The sequence below is a fragment of the Geotrypetes seraphini genome, chromosome 1 (genome assembly GCF_902459505.1).
Source record: "Geotrypetes seraphini chromosome 1, aGeoSer1.1, whole genome shotgun sequence".
Classification (NCBI taxonomy): domain Eukaryota; kingdom Metazoa; phylum Chordata; class Amphibia; order Gymnophiona; family Dermophiidae; genus Geotrypetes; species Geotrypetes seraphini.
This window is the reverse complement of record NC_047084.1, coordinates 473,306,982-473,319,970: the sequence shown is the minus strand read 5'-3', so window position 1 is coordinate 473,319,970 and position 12,989 is coordinate 473,306,982. Positions and strand designations below refer to the sequence as shown.

Genomic DNA, 12,989 nt, shown 5'->3' with positions numbered 1-12,989 from the left:
TTGATTTAGTGCTCTTTGCATAATTTAATGACATACAATGCACTGATTTCCACAGTGTAAGACATTATGCTCTACATTCTTGTTTTATGTTGTCTCTTGTACATTTTTACAGTGACTCATGAAGCACTGTTAAGACACAGTACTTTGGAGGTAATAGCAGTAGATGCAAGTTAAAGGTCCCTGCCTTGTGTGATTTACAAGGTAGAATTTAAAATGTATAGCAACAAAGGTTGAATCATCCGGATCAAGTTTCATCTTTGATATGACATGGTTTCATAACCAATGTTTATTTCTTCATTTGGATTTTGGCTCACACCTTTTTCAGTTGTAGCTGAAAGCAAGTTACATTCAGGTACAGTAGTTATTGATGTACTGTAATTGTTGAATTTGTACTGTAAACTGTTCCAGGTCTTAACCAACAGCGAGATATGAAAGTCTAAGAATAGGATACTTCTTTCTGTACTCATCTTTTCTATCTGTTTCATACATTTCCAGATCTCAGGGGGGGTAGAAAACATTAATCTTTGATATTTGTTTTGACATAACTTGGGTTGAACTGAATATTCTTGAATCATGGTGCCACCGTTTAGTATAACAGTAAAAGGACACACTGGAACACCAAACATTATTCTGTGTAACACAAATGACTGTGTTCGTCAGTCCTCCGTACCATCATCGCCTGCCTCCTATAGAGCCAGAAAGGGGCTCAAGCTTCTTCCTCTTCCTGGATATAGGGGCAGGGCCAGCAAAACTTGCAGCTGGATAGAGAATATGGTACATTCACGGTTTGAACAAATAATAGATGAAAGCAGACACAACAGAGACTGTTCTTATAATCTAAACCAGGCGTGGTCAACCTTTATACACAGAGGGCCATATACATAGGAGCGAACGCTTTAGGTGCTTGAGCATCCCCAATATTGAGCAAACTCCTTGACTTGGTCCAAGGAGGGCTAATTTATATTGGGTTTAGTACCCCCAATCATTTTGAAATGTTGGCTCCGATGGCCACGTGAATGTCAGTACTATCTCTAGCAGGCGGCAACGTTACCTAATGTCAGAAATGTAGACCTTCTGTGAAAAATAAGTAAGTACAAATTTAGGTAAAAATGATGGAAATAAAATTTAGCTAAAAATAATGTGAAATTCAGTATTTAAAAATTAATGACATTTTTGGTGTAAACTTCACATGGTCTTGCAAGCCACATAAAATTCAGTGATGGGCTACCGGTTGCCCAGGCCTGATCTATACCATGCCTACAAAATGAGAAAGTTATGTCATCTGTACCAGGAAATGCCTAAATTCTCTCCTCTATAGAAAATGTCTCTTTATAAATTGCAGATTGTGTTTGTGAGCTGGTGTAAAAGTTTCTGGGACTGTGGTCTTGTGGCACTCGATGATGTGGCATTGAGCGTGGGAGATTGCAGAATCACTGGTAAATTACTTTCGTCCATTTTCTTGCCATATTCCTGCTATGAGGCTGGATGACTATAAACCGTCCCAAATATAAACCGAGAACCTTCCCCCCCCCAAAAAAGGAGGAAAAAAGGTTGACTCAAATATAAACCGGGGAGGGGAGGTGGAGGGGGGGTTAATATTCAAGTGCTGTACCTTGCCTTTCCCTACCCTGCCAGGTTCTGTACCCTTTCTCCCCTCCCTCTCGATGCCTTGCAAGCCTCCACTTGGCCTGCCGTGAGACCTGATGATCCAGCGGTGGCCGGGACAGGAGGCATCCCTCCCCCCTCATGTCCCAGCTGAATCTACTTAGTGCATATGTTTTATTATCATGTCTATATTGTAAATTATTGTCATGTCTATATTGTAATTTAAGTAAATTATGTCATCTCTGTTCTGTCTGGATTATTATGGATGTACTTTGTAACCTGTTCTGGGCTCCTTTGGGAGGACAGGCTAAAAAATTGAATGAATAAATAAATAAATAATTATTTTTATCTCCCTCCTGCCTCCCCCACATACCTTAAGTATCCCTGGTGGTCCAGCAGTGAATCGCTGCAGCAGTGACCATGATTTCTCACCGGATCAGCTAATGGCTCTGCAAGGGCAGGAGCAAAGGAAGGTCGTTCCTGCCGCAATTCACCGCTGGACCACCAGAGCTACTTAAGATACATGGGAGAGGCGGAAGGAAGATAAAAATAATTAGAATCGGGCTGGGACAGGAGGTAAGAGGGATCCCTCCTGTCCTGGCCACCAGACAGGAGGGATCACCAGATCTCATGGATCACCAGATCTCATGGAAGGCCCGGCAAAGGCCTGCAAACAGGTTTGGGAGGGGGGGCAGGTCAGCGCTGACCTGACTATAAACTGAGACCCCCATTTTTGGGTTATTTTTTGGCCCCAAAATCTCAGTTTATGTTTGAGTATATACAGTATGCAAATACCTATTATGAGACCCTCTCATTGCTGTACAAGAATCCCAGGTCCTATGGGCGGGACCTTAGGCACCTGGGCCAATCAGGCCTTAGATTCCTCTAATCCTATAATACACTGGGAAGGGGTAGGCCTGCCATTCAGACGAAGTAAGGCCTGCCATCTGAACAGAGGGAGGATCCATCTGTCCATCAAACAAAGGTTAGAGGAGGTCCTGGTGGGGGGGGTGAGGGTCCGGGTTGAGGGGTTGGGCTGGGCAGGCTGGCAGGGAGGTGGGTGTGGGTCCAGCAGGAGGGACTGGGCATCCCTTCTGCCGGCGATCTGGGGGGGGGGTTGTATGTGTCAGCTTTTCTGTGAAGCTGGGGAGTTCAATGCATTAGGTTCTGGAAAAGTCGCTTGCTTGATGTACATTTTATATTTTGTATGTTTACTGTACACTGCTTTGGTTTAAAGCGGTATATATGTTTTTAAATAAATAAAATATTTATAACCGTACTTTAGTATATAACTATGATACTGATAATTAACGTCTTCCAATGTAGATATTTCACAGAAATGCTGACTCATTGTGGTAGATTAAGTTCTCAAAGATTATAGACCTCAAATGACTTACCATGTCAAACACTGAAAGATTAAATTACCCTAATCACAAAAATGATGAGGAAGAGAGATGATGTCTTTTCAAACAATCTGGTCACCCATCAACCACTTCTTACATTTTCTTGTAGTATTCATAATAGCATACACTGGAAACTGGAAACTCAGATACAGTTGATATCAGTAGTAGGATTACCCAGGGGATAAGGAAACCGCAAGTGCTCACAGCAGTTTGATTTTTAGAACTAGTCTAAGTCACCGGTTGCAGCAATCACCCTGTATGCTAACAGTACTCCTATTAAACTTTCTTTTGTATAAATATTAGGGGTACTTAGCTTCTATAGGCATTAATCCTTCTTTATTCCAGTTGAAGTGACTACAAATCTATTATCACAAATGGGATGCTGATCATGGTGGTTGATGAGTGACCAAATTGTTTGAAAAGGCATCATCTCTCTTCCTCCTCATTTTTGTGATTAGAGTAATTTGGTTTTCAACAATTTTTGAGTGTGTGTTGAAACACTGAAAGATTAACAGTATGGCAAAATCTGTCAACAGTTCTTCCATGCAGGACTACATTTCTGCTCTGCTGTAGCCGCTTTGTGTTTCATAGGGTGTCTGCATATTTTAAATGCCAACTCTCATCATCATCAGTTTTTACAGTTAAATAACAATGCCATTATTTAACTCTAGATATGTTGCCCTCACCTCCTGGGCAGTGTACATTTGAAAAGAATGAGTGTGGATACACTCAGGTGAGGCGAAACAAAAGCAGCTGGCACAAAACCAGGGGGGAAACCCCAACATCATACACTGGACCGAAAGGAGACCATACTACTGGGGTAGGTGAGTAGAGTTTGCTGAACAAAATGACAGTAATTTTGGGTTTCCCAGAACTTCCCAGACTTTGGCCTGATTTCCATGAAGGAATGAATTCACTCGACCTCAGGACTTACGTCGAAAAGTCATTTGCTGAGTGAAATCATCATGTTCTCTTTTTGAAAAGGATAACAAAAACCTCATGTCTCTCAGAGAAACCAACTCAACCACCTTTTAAAGCTTTGTCCCACTTTGCAGTTTATAGTTCATTAACAGTATCATTATATTGAGCATGAATATCGCTATTCCTTTTTGGTTATGTAGTATTACTCTCTTGTTATCACCACAGTCTGAAATAGAATGAAGGAAACATATTGATCCTGGACATTGTTACAAGCCCGACTTTCAGACCAGCCTTCTGCCAGTTAAAAATGCCCTTATTAAGCTGGTTAGGGCTGACCAATGTGACTCTGCCGGGCAGAATCAAGAATATAGTGATCACGCTGAACCCAGACCGAACTCAAGACACAGAACACTGCCTTCACTACATTCCAAACACAGCCAGGGAAAACAGAGCTCTGCCCCTTTAAGTTCATCCATTTTGAAATTGCTGGCTAAACAGGTAGAGAGGCAGTCAGAGCAAAGCTGTGAGAACTGCGCCGATGGACTCTTGTTTTTTCTTTTTGGATTGTTTTTTTTTTTGTGTGTGGAAATGATTTGAACTTACCTGGGACATGGAGTGAGCACTTGGAGTTTGGCCAGACCAGGCTGGTAGGAGAAACTTTGCTTTGTTTACTGTTTGTTGTACACAGAACACAGTTTGCTTTGATTCTCAGCCAAGCCTGAATGAGAACTAAATTCTGTTTTTTGAAAGCTTACCTGTTTTGTGCCATTCTGACCATTGCATATTGGGGTAAGCCCATCCCTTACAGGAACTTCCTCCCATTTGGGGAAGCATGCCAGGGCCTATCTTGTTGCCGTGTGCCGGTCCCTGCTGTAGGCCAAGGGACGGCCATGCTACAACATGGAATGATGTAAATGTGAACTAAGCAACAGCAACTAAAATACTTAGGGGCTTAGTTATTAACATGGACAACCATTAAGACATGTTATTTTGTCACTAACGCAAAATGTTTAGCACAGGTTCCATTTTATGCTAATAACTGAGGTCAGTGGCATAGCAAGGGTAGGAGACGCCCAGGGCAGTGACACCCCCCCTTGCTTCTTCTGTGCCCCCCCCCCCACCACACACTCGTGTCCTCCCTTCCCCTATACCTCTTTAAATCATCATCAGTGCAAGCATCTTCTCCGGCCTGCTCCTCGTGCTGGCGTTGGATTTCCCTTTGACATCACTTCCTGGCCCCGCAACCCAGAAGTGATTTCAGAGGGGAGCCAGGCCAGCACGAGCAGCAGGCTTGAAAAGTTGCTCACGCTGGCAAAGATTTAAAGAGGTGGGGGTGGGGAAGTGAGAGCACTAGCATGGCATGGGGGGATGGAGAGGTGCCAGATCCCCCACCAAGATGGCGCCCGGGGTGGTCCACCTCCCCTCCCTCTTACTACACCACTGACTAGGGTTAACAGTAAACTAACACATCTTAACGGTAGCCCACATTAATAACTACCCCTTCTATTACTTCACTGCTTTAATTAATTATCCCACAAAAAACTTGTGCAGCTCTACTCCAAAGGAAACAAAAGAGAAAAGGAGAAGAAAAACCATTAAAGAACATAAGCAATGCCTCCGCTGGGTCAGACCTGAGGTTCATCGTGCCCAGCAGTCCGCTCACGCGGCGGCCCAACAGGTCCAGGACCTGGGCAGTAATCCTCTATCTGTACCCCCTCTAGCCCCTTTTCCAGCAGGAAATTGTCCAATCCTTTCTTGAACCCCAGTACCGTACTCTGCCCTTTTACGCCCTCTGGAAGCACATTCCAGGTGTCCACCACACGTTGGGTAAAGAAGAACTTCCTAGCATTCGGTTTGAATCTGTCCCCTTTCAACTTTTCCGAATGCCCTCTTGTTCTTTTATTTTTCGAAAGTTTGAAGAATCTGTCCCTCTCTACTCTCTCTTTGCCCTTCATGATCTTGTAAGTCTCTATCATATCCCCTCTAAGTCTCCTCTTCTCCAGGGAAAAGAGACCCAGTTTTTCCAATCTCTCAGCGTATGAAAGGTTTTCCATACCTTTTATCAGACATGTTGCTCTCCTCTGAACCCTCTCGAGTATCGCCATATCCTTCGTAAGGTACGGTGACCAATACTAAAATAAAATAACTAGATCAGTGATTCCCAAACTGGGTTCCTGGGAACCCTAAAGTTCCTCGAATCTCTTCAGGGGTCCCTCAAAAATTAGGTTATATTATACGTTTTGTAATCAGCACCAGAGCCTTAAGATGAGACTCTGCAATGCCTCCAGTGGCCACAGACCAAACGTACACCGGCGTGTGACTGAATGAAGTCACCCTGCAGGTCTCCTCAGTTGAACGGGCAAAAGCACTTGAAATTGTTGTTTGTACCAAGTGCTGAGGGGTCCCAAGCGCTGGAGGGTTAGGTCAGGAGGTCTCTTTCCTCTTTCCCATCTTAATTGGGAGAGAGTTAATCCTCAGCGCTAAGATTAACAAGGAAAAACTTTCGCATTTCGCTGCGCCCGTTCATGCGTCTGTCCTCAACACCATCTTGATTCTACAGCTTCTTTCCTTTTATTTAAATGCGTTCCTTTCTAATTTAATGTGATTTATTCATTTGATTTGTAAGCTGCCTTGACCTTTAGCTATAATGGGGTATCAAATTTTATATAAACATATACAAACATATATGTTTTGAAATCACCACATAGGCATGTTCATGCTGTTGCCTACACATATAAATCCCCAAGCGATGCTGTTCTCTTTCTAAACATGAATTCTTTAAAATAGCTGCGTCCATTGTACAGGTCAGTAAATACATGTGTATTTCCTGGTTTCCTTTTACTTGTTTAGAAAAGACTCTGGAGGAAATTCTGTAAATGGCGTCTAGAAAAATAGGTGCCTATAATATGTGCGCCTATCTCTTATCAATCGCAGTTAGGCGCCTAACTTATAACTTAGGCACCTGTAATGAAGGCCAGGGTTTTAAAGGCCTACATTATAGGTGCATAAGCCCTTTAGAAAATTGTGCCTATCCGTACCTAAGTCCTTCTCTGCCTGTAAACACAATCACTTTAGAGTTAGGCGCCATTAAGAGGTCCTTTTACTAAGGCACACTAATGCGTCTTAGCGCGTGGCAATGCGCTAAGGATATAATGGACATGTTAGCACATGTTAGCATTTAGCGCACCTTAGTAAAAGGACTCTTAAGTGCCATACAGTAGCTGCCTATCTTCTTTTTTTTTTTTTAAATCTTTATTCATTTTCAAACATACAATTAATATATCAATATGTTAAAACAAATTAATCATAAATATATCACTTAATAATCATCAATAGTACAATTAATATGTTATTATCTTCCACCCTACCCACCCCATCCTATTATATAATCAAATACATTGTACAATATATAATAATAAAATTATCCCCCTACCCCCCTCATAATTGAACCTGTAAAATTAAGGGGAAAAATGTCATCTAATCAGTACAATATTTTGTTAATGGCTCCCACACATCTTGAAATTTTCTAAGACACCCTCGCTGTATTGCAATAACTCTTTCCATTTTATATATGTGACATAGGGAATTCCACCAAAAATTATAATTTAGTCTACTCCAGTTCTTCCAATTATAAGTAATTTGTTGAATGGCAACCCCAGTCATTATAAGCAACAATTTGTTATTATTTGAAGAAATCTGACTTTTTGCTCTCATTGCCATACCAAACAGCACAGTATCATATGATAATGCCACTGGGTTGTCTAATAAACAATTAATTTGGTCCCAAATTGATTTCCAAAAAGTCATAACAAATGGACAATAGAATAATAAATGATCCAAAGTTCCTGCTTCGAGATGACAATGCCAACATTTATTAGACCTAGAGCTGTCCAATTTTTGCAACCGAACAGGGGTCCATAATGCTCTATGCAACAGAAAAAAACATGTTTGTCTCATAGATGCTTGATACAAAGGCTGGTCACTACTAAGACCCCCTGGTGATTTTCCCAACGTTATATTAAATGCAATTGACCCTCAGAAATGCCACCAGCCACTCAAATGTATTTCATAGTGGTTGGATTTATACATTACATCCTCACCAGCCTTTGTATCATGCGTTGATTTCCACTTTCCCATCTTAATAGACTTGTCCAATCATATAGTCTATACCAATTGTCTCATAGATGCTGACATTGTACATCTCATCCTCCAAGTCCAAATTTGTGTCCATTGAGATGCAGAAATTTGATGCTTGATCTCAGTGCTCCAAATGTCTTTCAGTACAGTGTTTGGTTTCTTTTTAAGAAGTCCAGATAATAATTTATACCACTGGGCAGCCTGGTGACCCAGGAAGTCCACCTGAAAGCATAAGAACTCCATACTATATTGATCTTTAAGATTTTTCCACTCAGGGAAACCAGCCTGAATGGCCTGCTTCAGTTGCAATCATTTAAAACTTTCTGATTTATTAAGGCCATATTTATATTGCAACTGTGAAAACTCAAGCAGTTTACCATTAGAGATAACATCATCCAATAAACGTATTCCTGCTCTCATCCAATGTTTCCAGGCGACCTTTTCTCTGCCAATTTGAATCTTGGAGTTTAGCCAAATAGATTGATTTGTAGATTTGCAAATTGGAATAGTTGTTAAATTACTTACATAACGTAATGTTTTCCATGTATCAGCTAATATTTTATTATCTTTGCTGTATCTAGGCATTTTGATACTGAGCACATGACAAAGGCGCATTGGAGACATGAGTTGCCATTCTAACCACAACCAATCTGGGAATTTTTCCATGAGCTCTGGGAGGATCCAATACATACCCTGGCGCAAAATATAGGATTGATGATACCCATAAAAATTGGGAAAATTTACCCCTCCCTCTGAAATTGGTCTTTGTAAAGACACCAAAGCAACTCTAGGAGTTTTATCCAGCCAAATGAATTTTATATGAATGCTATTTAATTTTTTATATAAGGACCCTTGAAAATAAATTGGCAACATATCCATTTGATAACAAACCACAGGTAAAATCATCATCTTAATAGTTTGGACTCTCCCCCACCATGAAAGATGTAAAGGATTCCATTGCTCACACATTTCTGTTACCTTCTGTAATAAAAAATTTTCATTTATTTTTATTGTTTCTTCCATCGTATTTTTAATCCAAATGCCTAAATACTTTATACTATCCTCCTTCCAAAGAAAGGGAAATGAATCAAACAAACCTTTTCCAATGCTTGATACATGAAGGTCCATTCAACTCTATCAAAGGCTTTCTCTGCATCTAGGGATACAGAAAAAGCCGGATCATTTAAATTCAGTGTTGTTGGAAGAATGTCTTTGAGCAATGAATCCAGTTTGGTGCATTCCAATAATAAAAGGGAGAGCTTTAGCTAAACATATAGCCAAAGTTTTAGCCAAAAGTTTTCCATCTACATTAATTAAAGAAATAGGCCTGTAGTTTGAAGCCAGTGTAGGATCTTTATTTGGCTTTGGCAAGACTATAGTTAATGATTCCGCCATGGTACCTGTAATACAACCTTTGATTAGTTGATTCTGATATAAATTTAACAAATATGGTAATAGGGTAATTTGAAATGATTTGTAGAACTCTACTGTAAAACCATCCCCACCTGGAGCGGATCCAACTCTAAGGGACTTCAATGCTGCTTGTAATTCTTTTATTAATATAGGCTTTTCTAAGCTTTCTTTCATATGCTCAGGAATTTTCGGCCCCTTGATTAATTTTAAAAATTCCAATCAATCCTTTTCTCTATCTAAATATACGCCATATATCTTTTAAATCACAATTTTGAACCAAATTATCTAATCCTAATGATTTTATAATTCTGCTAGGTTTTTATCCATTAAAGGATCCATAACAGCATTAAAATCCCCTGCCACAACTAATTGAAGCAGCCAGTGGTAACAATTGTTGTAGAGATTTAAAAAATTCAATCTGATTCGAATTAGCATATACATTGAATAGTGCCATGGTAGTATTTCCCATGCTCATATCTACATGTATCCATCTTCCTGCAGGGTCAGCAGCAATCATCTTAAACGTAGCACTACATTTGTTACTCACTAATATTGCTACACCTGCCTTTTTCTTAACAGCTGGGGCAAAAAAGCAATGTTTCACCCAACCTCCTACTAGCTTTTTGGACTCTATAGCTCCTGGATATAGCATATATCTATATTCTGTTGTTTTAGAAACCAAAGGGTTTTCTTCCTTTTATTGGATGATTGAGGCCATTAACATTTAAAGAAAAAAATTTAAGCTCCATTAAGATATTTATTCCTATGACACTTGAACTTCAAATACTTCATCTTTTTATAATTTCTCTGTATAACGCTCTTTTCCCTTAATTTACAATATGAAACATCCCCCCCTTACCCTTGATTCCTTAAATTTTATATTTCTAAGATTGCAAAATCCCTTCCCTTCTCCCTCCCATAACCCTCCCCTCCTTATATTATGATAACCTGAAGACATAAGATCAGACCAGCCAACCCACCCCCTCGCCCAAACATCCTACTTCATTATTTCTTTACACTATAAAAATTGATCTAAATATTTAGAAACTCCTTTAATTATATCCCAAGCTCATTATATAAAAATCTACATAAATTCAATTCAATTAAGAAATGTATAATTTAAATTACCTTATATTAACAATATCAATCTAAATGTCAAAATACATTTGAAATTCTTTTACACTTCCCCTTAATATTAAATTAATTTTAATCCATAAATGCATTACAATATTACAATACATCAAATTTCATTGAACTAGGAATTTCATTAATTAATTTATAAAATTCTCTCAATCATTCATTCAATCTATTAAATATTTCATATAAATTTAGTTTTATCCATTCTTCTATTTCATTTTATCTATTTATTTTAGGAAAACAATTATATAATAAAGTATCTTATAAAATAAAACTTAAAAGTCTTACAATATTTCATTCTATCTTCACTCAATTTATTATGTATTTCATATAATTTCATCTATTCATTCATTTCATTATATCTATTCAGTTAAGGAAACAAATTATAAATATAAATATACTTATAGATGTAATAAAGTATAATTTAGAATCCATCTAAAACAATCAATTTAATTCTGTTAATATATTTTTCTTATTAGTAAAATCAGGAGTATACTATTGATTCAAACTGTCACTTCAGTTTTACCTCTAAAAAGAGGATTTGTGCACAAGCAGAGCAGCATGTCACAGATTCAAATCTCTCTGCCAACCCGACTACTGAGTGGTATCTTCTGAGATAATGTCTGCTCACACAACAGAAATTGTGTGTCAACATGGGGTCCACCCAGAAGTTCCCGGATCCAGACCCACTCAAACTCTTCAACCACTCCTATCTCTCCAGGCCCAAGGGGTAGAAGCAGCGCGACATGAGGAACAGATTAATCCGAGGGCATGAGCACCAAACTAGCAATCAATCAAATGCTGCAAATCAGCCATTCACCATCCCGTCATGCTCCTCCAATCTCCCATCCGTCTCGGCCCCATCTCTACTTAGGCCGCACACAGTTGTGCGCCACGGCGGTGTATCCATTCCAAGCCACGCAGCCAAGCCCCAGGGATCACGGCGCTTTCAAATGCACCTTCACTCTTCCAAGCCAGCCAGGCAGCTCCAGCTGTAGCGAACTCGCTCTCTGGAAACACAACATGTGATGGATCCGCCTACATATCAGCCGTCCAACTTCCGGGTCATCCTCATCCAATCTCTCAGCCGCCCTGGGTCCTTCCCGATTCAGTCATCAACAATAGAGCGCGCCACAGCGGTGGATTTATTCCAAGCTGCGCAGCTTTGGCCCAGGGATCACAGCCCTGTCAGAAGGACTGGCCCTCTCCCAACTAGCCGGTTCTCTCTCGCCGATTCATTTCCCATGGATGTCTTCTCCAAATGATCTTCCCTCATTCAGCATGTCTCCCCTATCTTCAATCTCCGACGAAGAACAAGTAAAGGCATCAGAATCAGCAGATCTCACAATTCCATCTTTAGATTCTTCAGATGTCAGCATATTCTTGAATATTTTAATTACATCACCAGGTAATTTTTGTTTAAACTTAGAATCTTCTCTTGTTTAAAAATGCTTCTAATTCCAACAATTCTAATTCAGTTAAAAGTCTGTTGTAGCGGCCATCTTAATGTTAAAAATAAAACTTAAAATATATATTCATTTATTTCAATAGTTCTGAATTTTTATTATTTTTCAAGCTAAAGTTTTCCTCTTACCAATATTTTAATTCTTAATTCATGGGTGTCTCTTGAGAAGATAGGAACTCCTTAAGTTTTTCTGGATCATCGAAAGAATAAAACTTATCTTTATAGGTGATTTTCATTTGTGCTGGGTAAAATATTCCATATTTTGCTACTATTTCTTTTAATGGTTCTCTTATCTGTAAAAACTTTTGCCTTATGTAAACAGTCTCCTTAGCCAAATCTGGAGCAAAAAACCAATTTAGAATCTTTATACACTATATTTTGTATTTCTCTAGCCGCTTTTAAAATATCCAGAACATGTTGGAATCTCAATAGTTTAAGAATTACTGTTCTTGGTTTACCTGAGTTTTGGGATTTTTTTGCTCCAATTCTATGAGCTCTTTCTATTTCTATTGGTGTTTTAATCTTTAGTGAAAGAACTTTTGGAATCATTTCCTCTAAAAATGAAATCATATTTTTCCCTTCACTTCCTTCTTTTAATCCTATAATTCTCAAATTCTGTTTTCTAGAATGATTTTCAAGATCTATCATTCTCTTCTGCATTACTTTTAACATTTCATGATCTTCTTTATTTTCTTGTTGTTTATGTTCAATTTTTCCTACTCTAATTTCCATATTGTCAATTCTGTTGGTAATTATATCCAGCTTGCTGTTCATCTGGTTCATTTCCTTTCTCATCTCCATCAAAGTCAAATTTATGTTTTCCAATTTGTCCATCACATCTATAACATCCAATGCATCTATAGATGATGAACTTCCGCTTGATGTCTGAGGATCTTCTTTTAGTCTTT

At 39.1% G+C, this 12,989-nt stretch overlaps 1 protein-coding gene across 2 annotated transcripts in view; it reads left to right on the top strand.

Annotated features, from left to right (window-relative positions):
* The window catches only part of MAMDC2 (MAM domain containing 2), a 131,213-nt gene that overhangs the window by 103,709 nt on the left and 14,515 nt on the right, over window positions 1-12,989 (top strand). Inside the window, exons 10-11 of one of the 2 annotated variants that reach the window (XM_033924692.1) lie at window positions 1,343-1,436; window positions 3,680-3,832. In XM_033924692.1, coding sequence (XP_033780583.1) covers window positions 1,343-1,436; window positions 3,680-3,832 — 247 coding nt within the window. The remainder of the gene's footprint in view (window positions 1-1,342; window positions 1,437-3,679; window positions 3,833-12,989) is intronic. The other variant, XM_033924699.1, reaches the window with a different exon arrangement.